The sequence below is a fragment of the Trichechus manatus genome, unplaced genomic scaffold, assembly GCF_000243295.1.
Source record: "Trichechus manatus latirostris isolate Lorelei unplaced genomic scaffold, TriManLat1.0 scaffold00070, whole genome shotgun sequence".
Lineage (NCBI taxonomy): Eukaryota > Metazoa > Chordata > Mammalia > Sirenia > Trichechidae > Trichechus > Trichechus manatus.
In genome coordinates, this window is record NW_004444006.1 from 6031504 (window position 1) to 6053439 (window position 21936).

Sequence of the window (21936 nt, forward strand, 5' to 3'; positions counted from 1 at the left end):
TTTGGAAACCCTGGTGGCATAGTGGTTAAGTGCTACAGCTGCTAACCCAAAGGTCGGCAGATGAATCCACCAGATGCTCCTTGGAAACTCTATGGGGCAGCTATACTCTGTCCTACTGGGTCTCTATGAGTCGGAATCAACTCAACAGCAATGGGTTTGGGTTTTTTTGTTTAATCTGCCATTTTGCTGATGTCCTATGTAGTTTATTGTATGTCTATAAAGCATAAAAAATAGTCAGTCTCCATTGTTGAGAATGAAACTGGTTGTAACTCAGTCCCATAATATGTTTTGTGTTTCAGTGGTTGTAAAAGAAAAGACACGTTTTGGGGTCAGGGATTGAGGGAAACAGGCAGGTTGGATCATAGAGACAGGAGCTATGCTTAATGATCCCTTGCTAGCACTTTTTTTCAAATGAGGGTTATCAGATGCTGGTTTGAGTTTTATAGTGGCAAAAGAAGCTTTCTGTTTCAAGGTTCCTGGTTGATTTTAAAATAGCCATATGATTATTTTCATTGTTATATCTTATGAAGTAATATATGCATATGGTTTATGAACTATATACATAAAGGTTTATAATGTAAGTGGTTATTCACCAACCAGCCCTCTCTGCCTTCAGCCCTAATCCTCTAAAATTGTTACCTTTAACTCTTTTTACTATTTCTCTTCAGTTCTTCTGGTGATTGCTTCTAGGTATACTGTTATTTTTTTGGAGTTATTCATTTTACACTTCATTAACTTTCGGCTGTAATACATGAGGCCTTATATAACTTATACCACCTCTCTTCCCAATGCAGTTATCATTCTTTTTAGTTCCTCTGTTTGTTTGTTTAATGTATTTAGACCTATTTGTAAGATGAAGCTGTTAGTTCCCTGCTCTTCTCTTTATCTCTCACCCCTTCTACCTACTAATATTTGTCGTTTGTGCTTTTAATTTTTTTATTGCCAAGAAAGATAACATTTATGTTTTGTTCTATATCTATAATTAAGTATCCTGTGATTTTGTATATTAGCTGTTTCTGAAAGTTGAAAATCAATATACAGTGTTTGTATTATTTGACTATTTAAAATCATTCTCTCTGCCAAGTGTTATGAAAACATTACATTTCTTGATTTGTATAACTATTTGTTTTTTCCTGGATTTTCTAACTGCCTTTATTTTTTTCTTGCACTGTCTGAAACATCCATAAGTTTATCTCATTTATTAAAGATGGATGAAGTCTTGAGCCCCCTCCACCTCTTTGTCTTGGATGCCTTCCCTGGAGCCTTTCATCCTCTTACTTCAATTCAGACTGAGTGCTCCTTAGGCTTACTGTGCAGCTGTCATCCTTGGATTCACTTTATTAGTGTCTGGGTTTAGGACCACTGTTTTCAGAATCCAGTGTGTATCTCTGTCTTTCTTTACTCTCTCATTTTGCTGAAGTACGTCCTTAAGCAACTTCCTAAGAAAGGGATGTGAGAGGTAAACTTGGAGTCTTTGCAATCTGAATGTCTTTCTTTTGCTATCTAACTCAATTGATAGTTGGCTAGGAACAAAATTATCATTTCAAAATAATTGTTCCTCAAAATTCTAAAGGCATTTCTCCATTGTTCTCTAACAGCCAGTATTGCTGGTGTTTCTTTAACTGTTAATGTTTTCCTATCTGGGAGTTTTTAGGATCTCCTCTTTATTTTTGATGTTCTGAATTTTCATATTATGTCTAGGCATTGAGCAAAATGGATGGCTACCCCAAATATGAGGCCTGCCAGTCAACAACTCCCACTCATGTACATAGAGCCATTATTCTGGGAGACCTTTAAATCCCAGAATGTCTAGGGCAATTAGTGCCCACACTGGCTACCTGAATTTTTATCAGACTATTTGTTTAATCTCTTTACAGAAGAAACCTCTGGGTTTTTTTGTTTGTTTGTTTAATGCCTTGGAAATAAGCACTTTAATACTAAGAATTATACACATGGGAGTGAGAGATGATTATTAAATATACAGGCTTTCAATGAATTTCTCACATTTCATTCTCATCCTCAGCCTTACTTGACGTTTCCAAGTTACAAATCTCTCTGGTGGCCTACAAGGAAGACCAGCATTCTCCCAGGCTGTAAACCTCTTCTGTCACTTTCTCTTAACTTCTTCATCAGTCAGCATCCTATCCACTTCCTGTCTTTCAGAAAATATTGAAATCTCTTTTGTGCTGATTCCCTCTATCATTCTCTTCATTGTACCTTTTTTATTTGTTTAGTGTCATTTTAATTGAGTCTTGGGGGAAGAAGACCAACAGTTTGGTTAGTCAGCCATCTTGATCCAAATGTCTATATACTTGTTAAATTTTAAAGTTTATGAAGATTTTTTATAGAAGATATTTATAATTAGGAGCAATCAGCTATGAACTGTACAAACCTACTTTGTTTATTCATTAGTAGAAATTAGAGGATTCATTAGGGTTCAAATTCTGTGGAAAGAGACTAGTAGACAGCGATGAAATCTAATTATCCATTGCTCTGTGAAAAGATGACTTTAGTCCCTAAAACTAACAATTAAACAATGGATATGCATAAAATTGAATCTAATAAATAGGATGTTTTGCTACACTTCATTTGTTTATATTTTATCATAATTTCTTCTTGAGTGGGTAGCTCTTTTAAGATGCTATGGAAAAACTTTATGAGACAATACTCAGCAGGAGTCTTTCTTCACTCACTGTCATGGTCATAAGCAAGAGTCAGGAATTTTCCTCTGAGAAAATAACATTTCCATAGGAACATACTAATGCTAGAATCTAATCAACAGCCATATTGAAATATTTTCCTCTCAGTTTTATAGCTACTGAAGCAGTATTCGTCTGCCATGATGTCACATAACTAGTTGTTTACCTCAAGGGAGGCCCTGGCGACACTTCAGCACAAGAGGTACTAAAATGCCAAGTTAACTGAGAAACCATTGCAACTAATCTCACAGTGAAATGGTCTTCCTAGCCTTTCAGTTTTCTTACCACTCCTTTTCTGCCCTTGGTGATTGTAGTTTTACCCTGTGTAAAGTTCTGAACTTGTGTCGCAGGCCCTTTACTGTTTTCTCCAATGGTTTGAATTTCAGGCATTTATTCTGTGCTGAATATATCACCAGTGATTAACCTGCCTGCCCCTTGCCTAAATTGATACTTGTATCTTAGGTTTTCCTTTGAGTTCAACCTGTACTGTACTTATAGCCTATCCTGCCTGATCTACTTTCTATACTCATATTCCTGTGAGCCACTCCTGCATTAATGGTCCGCTGGCCACATACCTATGTTCAGATCCTTGTTATCTATCCAACCCCATAAGTCTGTCTATACCATTGATTGTTTCTAGCCTTTGTTTCATCATTTGAGCCCTAGTTATAACAGTTGAGCTCTTGTCTACAACGTATTTCAACATCAATTTAAACTGAATATGACTAACTCATCATTCCCTAAAATACTTTTCACTGCTTAATTTTTCTACAATGTTTGGAACATTATTGTCCCCTCAGAATCAATAGTCATCTATTTCTTAATTTGCTTTCTACCTGTATCCTATTTCTCCCCCAAGATTTGTTCTGACTGTTGCAACTCTTTTATCACTTTTATCCTTCCTCCATACTTGATCTTGAATGTTGTAGTCAACTATGGCTTAGAGGTAGTTTATGTGGTTTAGGTCTCCATTGGGAACCGAAATGGACTCATAGAATGCTAATGATGGTAAAATTTTGGACCAAAAAAAAAAGCCTAGTTTAAATTAAATGGATTGCACAGGCAATCTCATTTTGATCATAATGCTACTCTAACCTGCATTAGTCCAGCTTTGTAAAGGTAAACTGCAGCATTGTTATAAAATTTTCAAGAGTCATTTATTTGAGCTAATATTTTCTTAATTCAGAGCTCAGGATTGGCTGGGATCGGTTTTACCCCAGCTCTGCTATAGGTTCTCTAGGTATATTATAATTTATAAGCTGATTCTACTCACAAATGATGATAGCCTCTAGTGATTTCCAGGTATTACAAGTGGAAGTGTATGTTTTCCTGCTTATGTGTCAAAGTGCCTTTCACTTTAGAGGGATGGGGAATTGCAAATTACATAAGCAGACACTGCCAAGAGAAGGGAGTGACATCCAGTATATATAGCTGCCCTTCCTCTTATTCAAATATGTCACTACTGATTTCACCCACACTTGTGGGGAGCAAAGGCTAAATATTCAACCAAAAGTCCTTTCTACATGGCAATACGTACAGACTGCTTTTTGATTTGTGGCTGCAGCTGCTGTTTGTAGAGACTGTCACTGTCTGTATTTCTGTGTTCAACTTGTGGTCAGCTGAAAGCCTTTGCCCAAAAAGAGTTTCCAAATTCCAGATTGCTACATTCCAAGCTGGTCTCTGCTGCTGTCTCCCCAGCAGCCCACAGCTATGTCATGCTATTTGAAGCTATGCATTAGTACATCCTTTGGAGTATTTCTTATGCCACCCTTGCTTGTGGTTATGCCACAAAGCTCACCATACCAAAGATACTTAGGCATCCTTCTGTCATTACATCTCTTTTCTGCACGTCAGCAGTGAAACTTGCTTTAATACTGATAGACCTGTTGACTCCCAGAACCTTAGTAGTGGTGGCCCCTCTTGCCGTTTCACATTAAGCATGACTCTGACAATCAAACAGTTCAATGAGATAGATGTAACATCTGTAGTGGGTGAATTTCAAAGTGATATAAAGCTGGACATAACTTGTATTGCCCATTGATGAGAATCAACTTGTATTCAGTAAGCTTTTCTTTTTCCAGCTCTGTTCTGGTGTTAGGAAGAGAGCTAAGCCTAGGGCATAGCAAGTCAGAGAAATGGTTCATTCTCCCCTTTTGCATTGGAAGTTGTGTGTTTATAATAACTCACCTTTTCCTTTGATGTGCGTTTTAAGCAGATTTCACCTTGTCCAGAGGTGAAATAAATATAAATATATTTATTTGAATATATAAATATACTTACCTTTGAAGAGCCTACCACTTACTGGGGGAAGAAAAATCCATACAAAAGGTACATAAGATTTGATAAATATTAGATGATCCATATAGCCCAAAACTTGGAAGTAAGAAAAGCCAGAGATAGAGCTGGTCTATAGTAAAATTACCCAAAGACAGATACTGTTCTTTTTTATTTTGCTTTCTACTTAGCAGTCACTTAAATTATTAAACGGTGATTTTTAAGTCAAACTGCCTAGGAAGCAGGATTCAATGATTACTTTTTTGCTCTGTGTGATGAAAAAGGTTGGCTGTGTGTAGCTTCAGGTTTTACCACATAATTTCCGTCATCTTCAGACATATCTACAACAGGGGATGGCAATCCCTGGCACTCACAACTGAGATGTCCCAGGTGCCAATTTCCTTTGACAATTGGGCTAATCGTTGCCACCACCTCCCACCCCACTAGTAGCAGTTTCCATGGGATACTGTGAGCAATATTGAGTGTTGTTTTGTTTGCTCACTCTCAGGAGCTGGCACACTCTGTTCAGCAACCAGCATGTACTGTGCTTCCTTTTTTGTCCCACTACTTTTAAAACTTTACTACTTTCTGTTATGTAGTGCTATCATTGCACTGCAAAGAAACTCAGGGTTGTTTGCATGTTATCTGTGTGTATTAAAGATGGTGTCTAGTTCAGTGCTTTCCATGTGGTAAGTACTCACTGTTTGTTCAGCAGACAACAATGGCCTAAATGACTCTCTCTAGACCTTTTGTTGATAATCAGAGTGTTAAGTGTTTTTATAAGACTGGAAATATGTTCAATGCCAGCTTCTGTGTTCATTTTATTTCCTGTCATCCAACAAACTAGTTTGGGCAACCCTACTTCACTCATTGGTACTGGGATGCTCACATCTTGCTATGGTGGAATCACTTGGAGATTTTGTTAAATGTCTCATGACATAAATGCTTTTATTCTACTTAACATTCCCAGCTTATTGCTGATGGGTGGTGGTAGTGATGATAGTAGTTACAATTTGAAAAAATAGATTATTCAAGAGTATTAGAGGAGAGAGGTAGGGCCAAGATGGCAGAATAGTCAGACACTTCATGTGGAACGCTTATGTGAAAAAACAAGTGAATTGGATATATATGACAATCTAGTAACCCTAAGCATCAAAGACAAAGCTGAAGAATCAGACTGAGTGACAGGTGGAAGGAGAGACAACTCAAAAACAGTGGAAACCGGCAATTGTGGATCGCCAGTGTCTTGCTAGCTGAGTCGGCACAGCATGGACATATTGAGGCAAGCAGCAGCATCCCAAGCAGAACCCAACTGGTGCAGCCAAACAGCAACAACTCTGCACACATCTCCAGAACTAGACAGGAGTGACATCAGACCTGCGAAAGTTAAGTGCAAGCTCCCAACCCACCATGCACACCACAGCCTTCCCCTCACAGCTCCAGGGCTGAGGAGCACTCTTTTCCCCTCATTCATCCCCCTCCCCACTCCGACACCACTCCGGGGGGGCATTCAACACCACTGAGCCTCCTAAGCCGGGAACTCATGCCCCGGTCCAGAGGCACCCGCCCCTTTGCCTAGCCACTGGCATAGGGGGTTCACAGACTTGCAGCACCCTTCACCCCTGCCTATCACCCGCACCAGTGCCTTGCTAGCTGACCCAGCACAGCACATACTCATTAGGACAAAACAGCAGGGTTCTCAGTTGAAGTCCATTTTCACCTGTAGCAGCCGAGTGGGAACTGCAGATCTGTGGCATTTGACACTGCCCTGCCCCCTAAGAAGGGGCCTCACCCACCCACACCAGGGGCATGAGGGCCAGGGGTACCACCCACTCCATCTAGCTGCCCTGAGAACCAGTGGCACCCGCCAATCCCTTCAGCCAACAGCACCGGGTGCCCAAGGACCAGCTGCACTACCACCCCCCCACTATACACTCTAGCGGACAGGGACATGCCCTCTATCCGGGCACCCAGGGGCAGCCTACAGCCCCCTGCCTTGCCCCCCACATCATCCCCCCCACTGCAACCAGAGACCTGTTCCTGCTCCAAACATCCCTGCTCACCCAGGACTATAGATGAGAGTCTCCACACCACACACTCAGTGACCGACAACCTGGGCACCTGCACCCCGACCAACTGGCAAGTGGCAGAGCACACACACAACATCCAATCCAACAACCAAGGAGAACACCCCCTGCATCCACAGCCAGGTGATCAGCAGGACAGATTCATTACCTCACCAAAAATGCTACCTATATCCTAAGCTGCCCCACAAGAACAGTGAACAGACTCCCAGGCTCACACATCTAGTAGCTTCTCCACCCACCTAGAGACAGAAGGTGAGAGCTTCAGTGTGGCCAGATTAATGACCAGAGTAGCACACACACCCAGCCTACTTGAACATATCAAAACAAAATAAAACAAAAATTCAGGATGCAGTAAACAAACATACAATAAATAAATAAATATAATAACATTCTGATGCCTCAGAGACAACAGTCAATATCAAATCATATAAAGAAGCAGGACAAGATGGCTCTAGCAAGCAACCAAAATAAAGAAGTAGAAAACCTTCTGGAGGAAGATAAGACAATAAAACTACCTGATAAAGAATTCAGAAGACTAATATACAGAGCTCTCCAAGAGATCAAGAAGGAGATCAGGCAAAACACAGACCAAACCAAGGAAAACACAGACAAAGCAATAGACGAATTCAGGAAAACAATACAAGAACAAAATGACAGAATAAACAGGCTGCTAGAAACCATACAAAAACAGCAACTAGAAATCCAAAAGATTAGCAATAAAATTTCAGAATTAGACAACTCAATAGAATGTTATAGGAGCATAACTGAAATAATGGAAGTCAGAATTAGTGAGATTGAAGATAAATCCCTTGACACTAATTTGTTTGAGGAAAAATCAGATAAAAGAATGAAGAAAACCTAAAAATTATGTGGGATACTATCAAGAGGAAAGATCTACAAGTGATTAGAGTACCAGAATGGTGGGGGGAGGATGGAAAACACAGAATTGTCAAAGATTTGCTGGCAGAAAACTTCCCTAGTATCATGAAAAACAAGAAGATACCTGTCCAAGAAGCTCAACGAACCTCATACAGGGTAGGCTCCAAAAGAAAGTCACCATGACATATCATAATCAAACTTGCGGAAACCAAAAACAAAGAAAGAATCCTGAGAGCAGCTAGGGATAAACGAAAAGTCACCCACAAAGGAGAACCAATAAGACTAAGCTCTGATCACCCAGCAGAAACCATGCAGGCAAGGACGCAATGGGGTGACATATATAAAGCCTTGAAGGAAAAAAAATTACCAGCCAAGAATTATATATCCAGCAAAATTGTCTCTCAAATACAATGGCAAAATTTCCAGATAAACAGAAATTAAAGGAATATGTAAAAACCAGACCAAAATTACAAGAAATATTAAAAGGAGTCCTCTGGTTAGAGAACCAACAACATCAGATAGCAATCCAAGACTAGGACACAGGACAGATCAACCAGATACCAACCCAGATAAGGAATTCACAAAAATAAAACAAAGCTAAAAGACTGAAAATAGGGAACCAGAGATGTCAATATGTAAATGATGACATCAAAAAGAATATTAAAAGAGAAATATTTTCTTAAAAAATAGGTGATTTGCCTATTTCAGAAAGCCTAGTATGTGCCAGCCTCCTCTTGAGAGAGATGAAGTACCAAGGTCTATAAACAGATGAACCCTAGGAATGACAGAAGAAAACGTGAACCATACCAGGGTAAAAAAAGATTTAGCCATTTCAATCTACATATAATGAACCAGTTGAGAGATGAACAATACAGCAGTTTCTCAAAGGGTGGTTCAAGGACTACCTGCATCAGAATCCCCTAGTGAGGAAGTTTAAAAGTGAGATCCTAGGGTACCACCTCAGGCCGACTCAGTCTAAACTTGGGGATTGGGAGGCCTGGGATTCTGCATTTAACACCTTATGATTAATTTCCTATAAATCATCTAGTACAATCAAGTACATTAACCATGCAGTATAAAATGATTTAGATTTATTCTATGTCATGGTAAATAAAAAAAAAAAGAAAGTACCAATAGTTTTGTAGGTGTAGATATTAGGAAAAAAAATGTAGCAATATCTAGAGAGTCACTAGCAATAGTGGATGTATCCCTCATGTCTCATTGTTAACGAATTGTTTCCAGCTGAGATCCCTGTAATCTGCAGGTATTGTTTACCATTTAATTTTACTATAGGAAACAAGGGTATAATCAGTTAATAAAGTGTAAAGAATTAGATTTTTTTTCCCTTGAGCAAAATGCCTGGCTGCAACCAACATTCCTGATGCTCTTCCCTCGAGCAATAGGAAAGCCTGTTTTGTTCATATTCTTCAACTTGCCTCTGGAAGCCATTCTAATGAATAGAAAACTAAAAATAGAATTCCAGCGTTTTGTTTGAGCAGCCACTGATTTTTGTCTTTTTTTCCCTCCTACTTCTAATCGAGACTCAAATAAGCACACTGTAAATAGGGATCCTCTTTCAGTTTAAGCAGTGTTTTGTGTTGTTTTCCTCTAGTTTTTACTGAGAAAATAGAAACTATTTTAAAAACCATTTTTATATATAGGCAGTCTCCTTCTAAGCATTTGACTTATGAATGTCCCATACTTATCAACAGTCTCTCTTGAGGGACTTTGAGCTACCCCTGCTACCCATGGAAGCTGGAGTTGTTTCCGCTGTCTGCAGGAGTTTGTTTCTTCCTTAGCCCTCCTCTTCTGGGAGTTCTCACAAGCCTCCATTAGACCTTTTGACACAGTTAGTACGTGAGTACCTTCTACTGTCACCACCAGGACATGAGAAGGTGCTGGAGCCCCTGCCAGAGCATCCATGGGAGCTGAGCCCATGAGGGAGTACAAAGAATATGAGTGGAACTCTAGTATTGCAGTTGGTGATTGTGGGGAAGTTCTCCATTTGGACTTCAGAATCCAGTTCCCCTAGAAATAGCATTATAGAGTAATAACCTGCCTATATAGAATAAGTTATCTGACATTCACCTATCCAGACTATAGCCAGAAATTAAGCAGTAAACAAATGGCCTCTAAGCAGCCTAATAACACACACCTTACTTATTGGAAAAGCCATTCAAAACTGTACTCAAACACTCATACCTTACGCCAGATGCAAAAATTAACTCAAAATGGATCAGTAACCTAAATATAAGAACTAAAACCTTAAAACTCTTAGAAGAAAACAAAGGGATAAAGCTTTAAGACCTGGTTTTTGACAATGGATTCTTAGATATGACACCAAAAGCATGAGCAACAAAATTAAAAAGTAGATAAATGGGATTTCATCAAAATTTAAAATTTTGGTGCATCAAAGAACTTCATCAAGAAATTGAAGGGACAACCTACAGAATGGGAGAAAATATTTGATAACCATGTGTCTGATAAGGTTTAATATCCAGAATATATAAAGAACTCCTACAACTCAACGACAAAAAGACAAACAACCCAATTAAAAATTGCACAAAGGACTTGAGTAGATATTTCTCCAAAGAAGATATACAAATGGCCAGTAAGCATATGAAAAGATGCTCAGTGTCACTGGTCATTAGGAAAATGCAAATCAAAACCACAATGAATACCACTTCACACCCACTAGGATGGCTATTATCAGAAAAGCAAAATAACAAATGTTGACAAGAATGTGGGGAAGTTGGAACCCTAGTGCATTACTGGTGGGAAGGAAAAATAGTTCAGGGGCTGTGGAAAACAGTTTGGTGGTTCCTCAAAAAGTTGAACATAGAACTACCATATAACCCAGCAATCTCAATGCTAGGTATATATCTAGAAGAAATGAAAGCAGGATCACAAACTGAAACCTGTACACTAATATTCATTTGTAGCACTTTTCATAATAGCCAAAAGGTGGAAACAACCTAAATGTCCACCAACAGATAAATGGATTAAGAAAAATGTGATATATACATGCAGTGGAGTATTACTCAGCCATAAAGAGAAATGAAGTTCTGATACATGCTACAACATGGATGAACCTTGAAAACATTTTGCTGAGTAAAATAAATCAGATACAAAAGGACAAATATTGTATGATCCCACTTGTATGAGATATCTAGAATAGGCAAATACATAGAGACAAAAGTTTATTAGTGGTTACCAAGGAGGGAGAGAGGAATGGGGAGTCGTTGTTTAAGGCATGCTGAGTTTCTGTTTGGAGTGATGAAAAACATTTGGAAATAAATTGTGGTGATGGTTGCACAACTTGGTGAATGCAATTAATGTCATTGAATTGTACGCTAAGAAATGGTTAAAATGGCCATTTTTTTTGTTTCTTATATTTTGCCACAATAAAATTTTTAAAACCATACTCACTGCCTGTTTATTTTGTGTGTATGCATGATTCTGATCAGTTTTAACTAGACATTAAGTCTGTAGCAGATTATAAGCAGCAAATTTGAAGGTACTGGAAAAGATGTGACAGGTAGGTGAAGTGAAATCTGATAGGCTGACAACAACAAGGTAAAAGACAAAAAAACATTAAAAAGCAGTTTAAAAACTCAGAAACCAACCACAATGAAACACTAGTTCACATATTCCAGAATGACTAAAATTAAAAATACTGACAATGCCAAGTGTTGGTGAAGTTGTAGAACAACTGGAACTCTCATACATTGCTGGTGAGGGTATAAAATGGTACAGTCACTCTGGAAAACAGTTTGGCAGTTTCTTACATAAAATAGTTGCCATACAACCCAGCAGTTCCACTCCTAGAAAAATGAAAACATGCCCATAAAAAAACTTGTACATGAATGCTTACACCAGCTTTATTCATAATAATCCCAAGCTGTAAATAAGCCAAATGTCCATCAACTGGTGAATGCATAATAAATTGCGGTAGAGCCATACAATGAAATATAATTCAGCAATAAAAAGGAATGAACTACTGCTGCATGGAACAGCATGGATGAATATCACAGACATTATGTTGAATTAAAGCATCCACACACAAAAGAACACATATATGATTCCATTTACGTGAAATTCTAGAACAGGGAAAACTAAGCTATGGTGATAGAAATCAGAACAGTGCTTTCCTCTGGGGGGCTGCAGAATGACTGGAAGGGGCATGAGGTAAAATTCTGTGGTGATATAAATGTTATGTATATTGATTTGGGTGGTGGCTACAAAGGTGTGTACATTTGTCATAACTCTTGAGCTGTATGCTTAAAATCTGTGCATTTGATTGTATGTAAATTGTTTCTCAAATAAGGTGCAAAAATTTTAAAAGGAAAAAAAGTCCTTCAGAGGACCTCCCTGCTCCTGGATAAAGTCTGAATACCTTAACATGATCTGGCCCTTATTTACTATCCCTTGGCTCATTTCTCACCATTTCTGCCCACTCCAAACACTTATTCTAAGCTACCTGCATGCCCAAAAACTGCTATTCTCTGTTTCCTCTGAACCTTTAAACACAATGCTTCCTCTGCCTGGAATAACTTTTCCATTTCCCATTCATCGCCAAATCATAGACATCCTTCAGGACTCACAGAGGTAGCACTTCCTCCAATAAGGTTTGTCCATTCCAAGACTGTATTAGGTGTACCTCTTCTTGCTCCCAAAGTAAGTTATACTTCTTTCTAGCAAAGCATTTATTACTTTGTGATGTAACTGTTGTAATTTAAAAACAAAAAAAAACCCAAAACCATAGTGGACTGGTACCATTGAATGTATAGTCTGTAGTCCTCCCATATTCAGTAATTACTGAGTTAAATAATATAGACTAATTTCTATCAAAATAGCTGAAGGAAGTTATCAAGAAAACTCTACCATCAAGAATGACTTATTCTCCTAGAGTTGCAAACAGTTGAGATTTTATTGTAAACAGCAGTTTAGTTTTATACTATTATTAGTATTGTAGCTTATTTGTATCATGGGTTAAATATCCTTCTGTGAGTTTGTCTGGAAACCTAGTCAGACTTTATTATGTTGATTCTATGGAAAAATGCATTTTACATTCCAGTCAAATGACTCAAAAATACTACTCAGTTGAACCATGTGAAATTGCTGATATTCAACTATTTTTGACATATAAAAATAACAGTTTCATATGATTCAACCCAAATAAGTTTTGGAATACAACCCTACTGGCAAGTTGGAGATTATCTATACTTCCATTTATTAATTTTGTATTTAATACATGACTGTACTAAATATCCTGTAAGATGCTAATTTTGTACATTAAGACTATTGGGTAAAATTGTTCCATGTAGACAGTAAAACACAGTATTTGGAAGGGAGTTTGTACAGAATGTTAGGGATTTTTGGGTCCTACCCATTTTTTTCCAAGTAAACAGACATGCGGCAGTCAGTAATACATGAGGGCTTTGGAATTGCTCATATTTTGAACTGACACTAAGATGAAGATTCATTTGTTCTTCTTTCTTAAGCCCCAAACTCTCTAACCAGTCCATTTGTAAGATGAATTTTAATAATAATAGTAATAGCTAACATTTATTGAGTGCATATTACATGCTGAGTACTGTGCTAACTACTTGAGCAAAGTACTATCATTATCCCTGTTTACATATGAGAAAATTAAAGCTTGAGTAACTTGTCCAAGGTTACACAGCTAGTAAGTGGCAGAATTTGAATCAGAATCACTATTAATCTTACTACTGTCTGCTGTTTACCTCAAGCACATTTTTTACCACAATGAAGCACTCATTCTGAAAGATTATGGTTCAATTCAGTGAGTATATATTTAAGCTACGATTATCATTGGTGAAACCAGGCTCATTCACATATAAAACATTAATGTATTATTGTATTATTATGAGAGAGCATCATAAAACATTAGAGGACCAAATACCAAAATGAGTTTCCATGAGTGCTATAAAAGTCTAGGAAAGGGAGGGAATAATTTTGGACTTTGTCATGACTAACTCCCAGGAGAGAATTGACATAAATGGTACCTCAGTTTTGGATGCACAGCATTCCGGGAACAAACCAAAAGTTCAGCATAAATAGGAATGTGGCAAGAGTGTGGGTGTATAATAATAAATCCCAAGAGGGAGTAGCAAATTCAATTGTAATTCTGGGTGGGCATCATTTGTATGTGAACGAAGTTAGAAATCAGTGGCTAGGCTCTCTGAACCCCAGAAATAAATGGAGAAATGGGACTTGAAGGATGACTCATTAGATATTTGGAGTAGGAGAGGGTATTCAAAGATGAACCAAGATTTTATGCCTACATGATTGGAATAATAATGGTATCAAAAATAAAAGAATTGACACAGTGGAGGGGAAGATAAGCTCAGACTTCCAAAAACAAGCAAACAAACAAACCCGTTGCCGTCTAGTCGACTCTGACTCATAGTGACCCTATAGGACAGAGTAGAGCTGCCCCATAGGATTTTCAAGGCTGTAAATCTTTACAGAAGCAGACGGCCACATCTTTCTCCCACAGAGTGGGGTTCGAACCACCGAACTTTCGGTTAGCAGCCCAGAACATAACCACTGTGCCACCAGGGCTCTTTGCTAAGACTTTAGACACACTGAATTTAAGGTGAAGGTAGACTGTCTACAGCAAGTTAGTTTTTTTATGTGGGTTATGACTGACTGGGATAAACCTTTGACTCGTTTACTTGTTATTTTTACAGATGGCCCTACTGAATTTCTTCTTCCCTGAAGAAAAGTCATATTCTGAAGAGGAAAGTAGGACTGTTCGCCGCAATAAAAGAAGCAAAAGCAGTGAAGGAGCAGATGGTAAGTCTACTCAGGTGATTTCCTCCTTTATCACTCCTCAGTTATCTGTTACTCAGAGTACCCTCTGAGAACTCCCTTCCCAAGCCTGCTTCATCATTTCATGTATTGTCAACAGACCTAAGGTCACAGAAGAAGGTTTTTCCAGACTACCACTCAATCCGAGATCCATAGTAGCAATTGTGTCTCTCAAGATCACCCTTTGTATGGACCTCATCTTTCCTGGGGACATCCTACATCTGCTAAGGCCACCAAGAGGATTCTATCTTATTCTTGGAATTGACACAATGTTGTGCCATGCTGGCACTTATATAATGTGTTAATTCCAGTGATAAAGGTATCAATGTTGGTATCAGCTACCATGCCCAAATCTGAACTAGAACTAGTTTGTAAGTTCCTTGAGGGCAGGGATTGATTTCTCTTTGTGTATCCACAGAATCTAGCCTAGTATCTGGAATGTCATTGGTATTTGTAATATAAGTTGATGATGTCGATTGTTCCTTCAGCTCGGTAATGATGTGCAAATAGAAACCATCCCTATTGCAGATGAAACCGATTTGAGTTAACTAGCAATGCAGTCTGTGGGGACATAACAAAATGTTGAGCTAGATCCTGGGCAGGTCTTTGAATCACTCTGATATTTCAGTATCACTCTGTCAGCTGACAGAATGCTATCTGTTTGGCATAGGAGTTTGTAGAATGCATAGCTCTGGGCTGCTGAAAAGCCATCTGGACTCAAAGACAGCATGTCTCTGGCTACATCTGCCAATGATATGTGTCTGGGGGGTTACAAAGCAATATTACTTTATAAGGAAGAAAATGAGGTTTTTAAGCTGACATTTGTCAATGTGAGTGAAGGCAAATGATGGAAGCAGTTCCAGAAGGCATGAGCTATTGAAGAGATGGCGCCAGTTCTTTGTCAATAGGGACAAAAAGTAGAACCAGATGAAGTCTGAAAGAGAACTCAGAACAAGGACCCTGTAATAAAATTAAAAAAAACAAAAAACAAAAAAAAACAGAACAGTAACATAGATGGGACTTTCTAGCCAGTGGATGTGGCAGCAGCACTGAGCCTTTGAATGGAGAACAGGACCAGTGGGGCCATTCTCTGGAGCAGACACTTTGCATACAATTGATGACCAAGTTCAAGCCTAGGAAATATGGTTCATGAAGTAAAATGCACCCATTTTTCCCATACTACTTGCAGCCGGTTTCCTGGAAGTCTTCTGCCTATGTGGAAGCTGGGAGTTGAGAGTCATGATTAGTCCTTTCCTAATCACTCCACTCTCTGACACACTCTTTACCTTTGGCTCTTCCCCTGAGGCTGCTCCCGATACCAGCAAATATTTCATAATCCCTTGTTGGTAAGGAGAAGAAAGGTGGTAAGCCCGGCTACCACCACTGACTGCTCTGACCAGGATCACAACAGAGGGTTCTGGACAGAGCTGGAGAAGGATGTAGAGCATAATTCTAACTCACAAAAAAAAGACCGGATTTATTGGCCTAAAGGAGAGTGGAGAAACCTCGAGAGTATGGCCCCCAGACACCCTTTTAGCTCCGTGGTGAAGCTACCTCCAAGGTTCACTGATCAGCCTGGGAGTGGACAGCCCTGTAAAACCAAATGAGACTAACGAGGTACAGGAGTCCAGTGACAAGGGCCAGAAGGCAGAAGGGGACAAGGAAGCTGGTGATAGGGAACCCAAGGCTGAGTAAGGATATTGTTGATGTGTTGTGAGATTGTTAACCATTGTCATAGGGCAACATTTATAGTAACTGTTAAATGAGAAACTATTTTGTTCTGTAAGATTTCATCTTAAGTGAGAATAACAGCACAATTGGAAGAGCGTAGTCAATGTCACTGAACTGTGCATGTAGAAATTTTTGAAATGGTGTATCTTTGGCTATGTGTATTTTCACCAAAGAAAAAAAAGGTTGAGAAGTTAGAGGGTTAATATGTTGTGGGGTTGTTAAGCAATGTCATAAAACAACACGTGTACTACTGTTTCATGAGAAACTATTTGTTCTGTAAGCCTTCACGTGAAGTACAATAAAATATTAAAAAAAAGAAAGGTGGTAAGAGCAATATCACCGTCTGTAGTGGGCATGGTCTTCCCTTCCTCTTCTTTAGAGTGTTTATTCTCTCTTGATAAAAAACAGTTTTTCTCTCCAGTCAAGGCCAAAACCTCTCATTAATTGTCAGCACTTCTTATCTAATTCTCTCCTAATCTGATACTTTTTCAAGAGTAGTCAATTTGTGCCAATGCCAAGTTTCTCATGCAATCCCAGGTATTTTTTTGAAAAATTATTATAGCTGGCAGGAATTCAGGAACCCTTACAGTTAGGGGTATACAATGCCTGAGGGATCCAGGAATTTTATTAGATTTCCAGCCTTTCACCTGGGAGGCTACAGAACCACTTCTTTGGATGTGGTGGGTGGTACAGAATCCATATCTCCTTTTATTTTTGTACCATTCCTGTTGCTCTGCTGAGTGTATGCTATATTCATTGAATATATTCATCAAGTATTTACTGAGTAAATACAGTCTACATATACATGTGTATTGTATATATACAATATATAATACTAGAATGAATGTAATATTATAATACTAGAATGTAATATATAATGCTAGAATGAAAGCACCGTAAGGATATTGGTGTTTGTTTTGTTTACTTTTACATCCTCACTGCCTAGAAAAGGACCTGGCATAGTAGACCCTCAATAAATATTTCTTGTTGTTGCCTTCAAGGAGCTTAACTTCCAGTGCAAAGAGACACAGTAATCAAAGTTGGTGGTAATAAAATTTGTGAAGAAAAATCGCATGGAAAGAGAGAAAGAGAATGATGGATGTACTGTAAGGTGATCAGGGAATGCTTCTTTGATAAGGGGGCATTTGAGAAGAGACATGAATGAAATGGAGGTGTGAGCCATGTGAGTATTTGGGGGAAGAAGAAACAGCAAATGCAAAGGCTCTGAAGCAAAAGAATGCTTGGTACACTCCAGGAAGGTCAGTGTGGCTAGGAGGAAGGTAAGCAAGCAGGAAAGGGAAGATGAAGTTAGATAGCAGGATGCAGTCTAGGGCCTTGTAGGCGAAGGTAAAGACTCTGGCTTTTACTCTGGGTGAGATGGGGAGTCACTGGACAATTTTGAGTAGAGGAGTGACAGGATCTGACTTATGTTTTAACAGGATTCTTCTAGCTGCTGTATTGAAAATAGCTGCAGAGAGACAAGGACAGAAGCAGGGAGACCCATTAGGAGACTGTAACTATCCAAGCAAGAGAAGATGGTGGTTTAGGCCAGGGTGGATGGTGTGGGTAGTAAGGAGTGATCAGATTCTGGATAGATTTTGAGGACTGGCTGACAGGATTTTCTGATTTATTAGATAACAGGTATGAAAGACAAAAAAGAGCCAAGGATGACCCCACAGTTTTAGACTTAAGGAACTAAGTAAATAAATTTGATATCTTCTAAGCTGGAGAAGAACAGGGGAGGAGTAGATAGGGGAACGTGGGGAAGGAACCAAGAATTTAGTTGAACATGTTAAATTTGAAATACCTATTAGACAACCAAGTGAATATATTAAAGAGGTAGCTGGATATATAAATCTGCTGTACATCACTGTGTCTCAAGACAATGAACTGACTCTGTTTTGTACAAATAAAGGACTTCTCAAATCCACTAACTGTTCCTTGGAAACCCTATGGGGCAGTTCTACTCTGTCCTATACGGTCACTATGAGTCACAATCAACTCGACAGCAATGAGTTTTTGGTTGTCACTGAAGAAGTGGGTCAGTCTGTAAACTGTTCTGAACAGAGAAAGAAGCAGGATGATGGGACAGGTAGATCAGAGTGGGGTGAGTAGAGGCCAAAATTAAAAAAAAAAAAAAAACCTACGCCAAGAGGGAAAAAAAATTATGATAAAAATTTAGCTCTTCAGCTCAGGTTTGCAGCAAAAGTGTCTGAAAAAAAGTCGTTTACCTTGGATAGTTAAGAATATGACAAAGATTTCAGGAAAAAAACATTTATTAAAGGTCAAAAATAGAGACAAGTTTAAAAGAGAGCAGGAAAATCAATTCTAGTTCCTTGTATAATTTTTCTAATCTGTTACTATCTTTTAATTTTACTTCAATTCCCCAAACTTTATATATTTTATTGTTATTTGACAAGCCTCCTAGGCACTACCAGAAGGGCTTCAAAGATGAATTAAGCCCTCAGAGAAGCTTATAGTTTAGTGAGGGAGCAGATACACCTATAGGCAGCAGGTAAAATGAAGCAAAGATAGGGTGAAAGTGTTGAATGTGGATTCTGGAGTTTTACCTAACACAGCACCAGTACATAGAAGACACTCAGACATTTGTTAAATGAATGACCTAACAAACAAATGGGGGGTAGGGGAGTCTATATTTTTCATCCAGGAACTATAGATATTAAGCTTGATGATCTCCACTAATTCCTGTGGGAGGAAAAAATTAACAAGTAGTTCATGAACACTTAGGAAAAGGAAGGGAGATGGTGATCCTTATGAGCCTGCATAGATTCACCGAGAATAAACCAAGCTACAAAAGCCTGTTTTTGTCTTTTGATCAGACTGCTAACCTCATCGATTAGAAACATTATCATAGGTATGGTCTATCTTTCTTTAAAAAAAAAGTCAATGGAGAAGATACAGATAAACCAAAACAGGAAAATAAAGTCAACCACAGTTGCACCACTCAGAGATTTAAAAAAAAAAAAAAGTTAGTGGCTATTTCCAGATCATATCCAGTCGTTCTGACCAATCTTTCAAGTATGTTTGGACTGATCCCAATTTATCCATTTGAATTATTCTATAAATGAAGGTATTGGACTAGCTTAAGACCTCTTTAAAGTGTTAAAAAGCAAAGAAGTCCTTTTAAGGACTAAGGTGCACCTGACTCAAGCCATGGTGTTTTCAATCACCTCATATGCATGTAAAAGCTAGACAATGAATAAGGAAGACTGAAGAAGACTTGACACCTTTGAATTATGGTGTTGGTGAAGAATATTGAATATAACATGGACTGCCAGAAAACGAACAAATCTGTCTTGGAAGAAGTACAGCCAGAGTGCTCCTTAGAAGCAAGGCTGGCGAGACCTCATCTCACATACTTTGGACATGTTATCAGGAGGGACCAGTTCCCTGGAGAAGGACATCATGCTTGGTAAAGTAGAAGGTCAACGAAAAAGAGGAAGACCCTCAACGAGATGGATTGACACAGTGGCTGCAACAATGGGCTCAAGCATAACAACGGTTATGAGGATGACATAGGATCAGACAGTGTTTTGTTCTGTTGTACATAGGGTTTCTATGAGTCAGAACTGACACCACAGCACCTAACAACAACAACAAGCTTAACCAAACACAGGGTTAGTGCCCCTCCAGTATAAATCGTGGCACTTTATAACTTCAGTTCTTAGAAAACGAGTGAAGTTCTTTTTTTTTTTTTTTTTTTTAAATACACTGCTACCTTAAATTCACTGCTCCTGTCGAATTGGCTGGAAATATTCCAGATACGGTTTTTAAGTTCATTTTTGCTGATTATTTGAGGACTTTTGGTTGTTGTTGTTTTGTAAGAAAGCATGATCCCTTTGGTGTGGGTTCTGTGAGTCACAACAGTTCCAGAAACCTGTGCCAGGATTTCCTGCTGAGGCCCATCCTTGTGATGTGTTTCTGAAGTAATAATAGGCCTAGGTGGCTTGCTTGGTCATCTCCTGCAGGGTACTCCAGATATCTTTAGAACTTTATTTTCCAATTAGAATGAAAGGTAGGATATATTCAGTGGTCATGAGATCTTAGAATCAGATAACATGAATCCAGAAGTCCCCATGAGGTAGTTTCCATATTTTACAAGTATTATTATAAAAACATCTGTTCTCTTCCTGTAGGAGCATTTTCAGGAATCAATCAAAATCTCAATGTCTCCCCCACCTTCATCCTCCACCATGTTCCTGAATACAAGTGCAGCATGACATAATAGAAAAGGTACCAGACTGAGTCATAAGTTCTGGATCTCAGTCCTGATGTCTCTGCCACTTTCCCAACCATGTGACCTTGAAGGAATCACAATCCCTCTAAGCAACAATTTCTTTCTCTGTTAAATGGGGGTAATTATCCCTGCTTAACTTGTACAGTTGTTGTAATGATCAAAAGTGTTAATGTATGCAAAAGCACGTCATAAATTAGGTGCTATTACTATGTTCTCTCTGGAATATGAACATAATAGCATGGACTACAGCCTTCAGTATGGATTACACCTCAACTAAAAGAAAACAAAAATCCTCACAACTGGGCCAATAAGCAATATCATGATAAACAGAGAAAAGATTGAAGTTCTCAAGGATTTAATTTTTACTTGGATCCACAATCAACGCCCATGGAAGCAGCAGTCAAGAAATCAAAACGATGCATTGCATTGGGCAAATCTGCTGCAAAAGATATCTTTAAGGTGTTAAAAAGCAAAGATGTCACTTTAAGGACTAAGGTACGTCTGACCCAAGCCATGGTGTTTTCAGTCACCTCATATGCATGTGAAAGCTGGACAATGAAAAGCAAGACTGAAGAAGAATTGATGCCTTTGAATTATGGTGTTGGCAAAGAATATTGAATATACCATGGACTGCTAGAAGAACAAGCAAATCTGTCTTGGAAGAAATACAGCCAGAATGCTCCTTAGAAGCAAGGATGGCAAGACTTCGTCTCACATACTTTGACATGTTATCAAAAGTGATCAGTCCCCAGGATCACAACAGAGGGTTCTGGACAGAGCTGGAGAAGGATGTAGAACATAATTCTAACTCACACACAAAAAAAAGACCAGATTTATTGGCCTAAAGGATACTGGAGAAACCCTGAGAGTATGGCCCCCAGACACCCTTTTAGCTCCGTGGTGAAGTTATCTCTGAATTTCACTGTTCAGCCTGGGAGTGGACAGCCCCGTAAAACCAAATGAGACTAACGAGGTGCAGTAGTCCAGCGACAAGGGCCAGAAGGCAGAAGGGGACAAGGAAGCTGGTGATAGATAACCCAAGGTTGAGTAAGGATATTGTTGATGTGTTGTGAGATTGTTAACCACTGTCATAGGGCAACGTTTATAGTAACTGTTAAATGAGAAACTATTTTGTTCTGTAAGCCTTCATCTTAAGTGAGAATAACAGCAC

At 38.7% G+C, this 21936-nt stretch overlaps 1 protein-coding gene across 7 annotated transcripts in view; it reads left to right on the forward strand.

The window, feature by feature from the left end:
- EDA (ectodysplasin A) overlaps positions 1-21936 on the forward strand; it is a 628413-nt gene that overhangs the window by 504395 nt on the left and 102082 nt on the right. For all 7 annotated transcript variants that reach the window (XM_012556609.2, XM_012556610.2, XM_012556611.2 and 4 more), the window contains exon 2: positions 14656-14761. In XM_012556609.2, coding sequence (XP_012412063.1) covers positions 14656-14761 — 106 coding nt within the window. The remainder of the gene's footprint in view (positions 1-14655; positions 14762-21936) is intronic.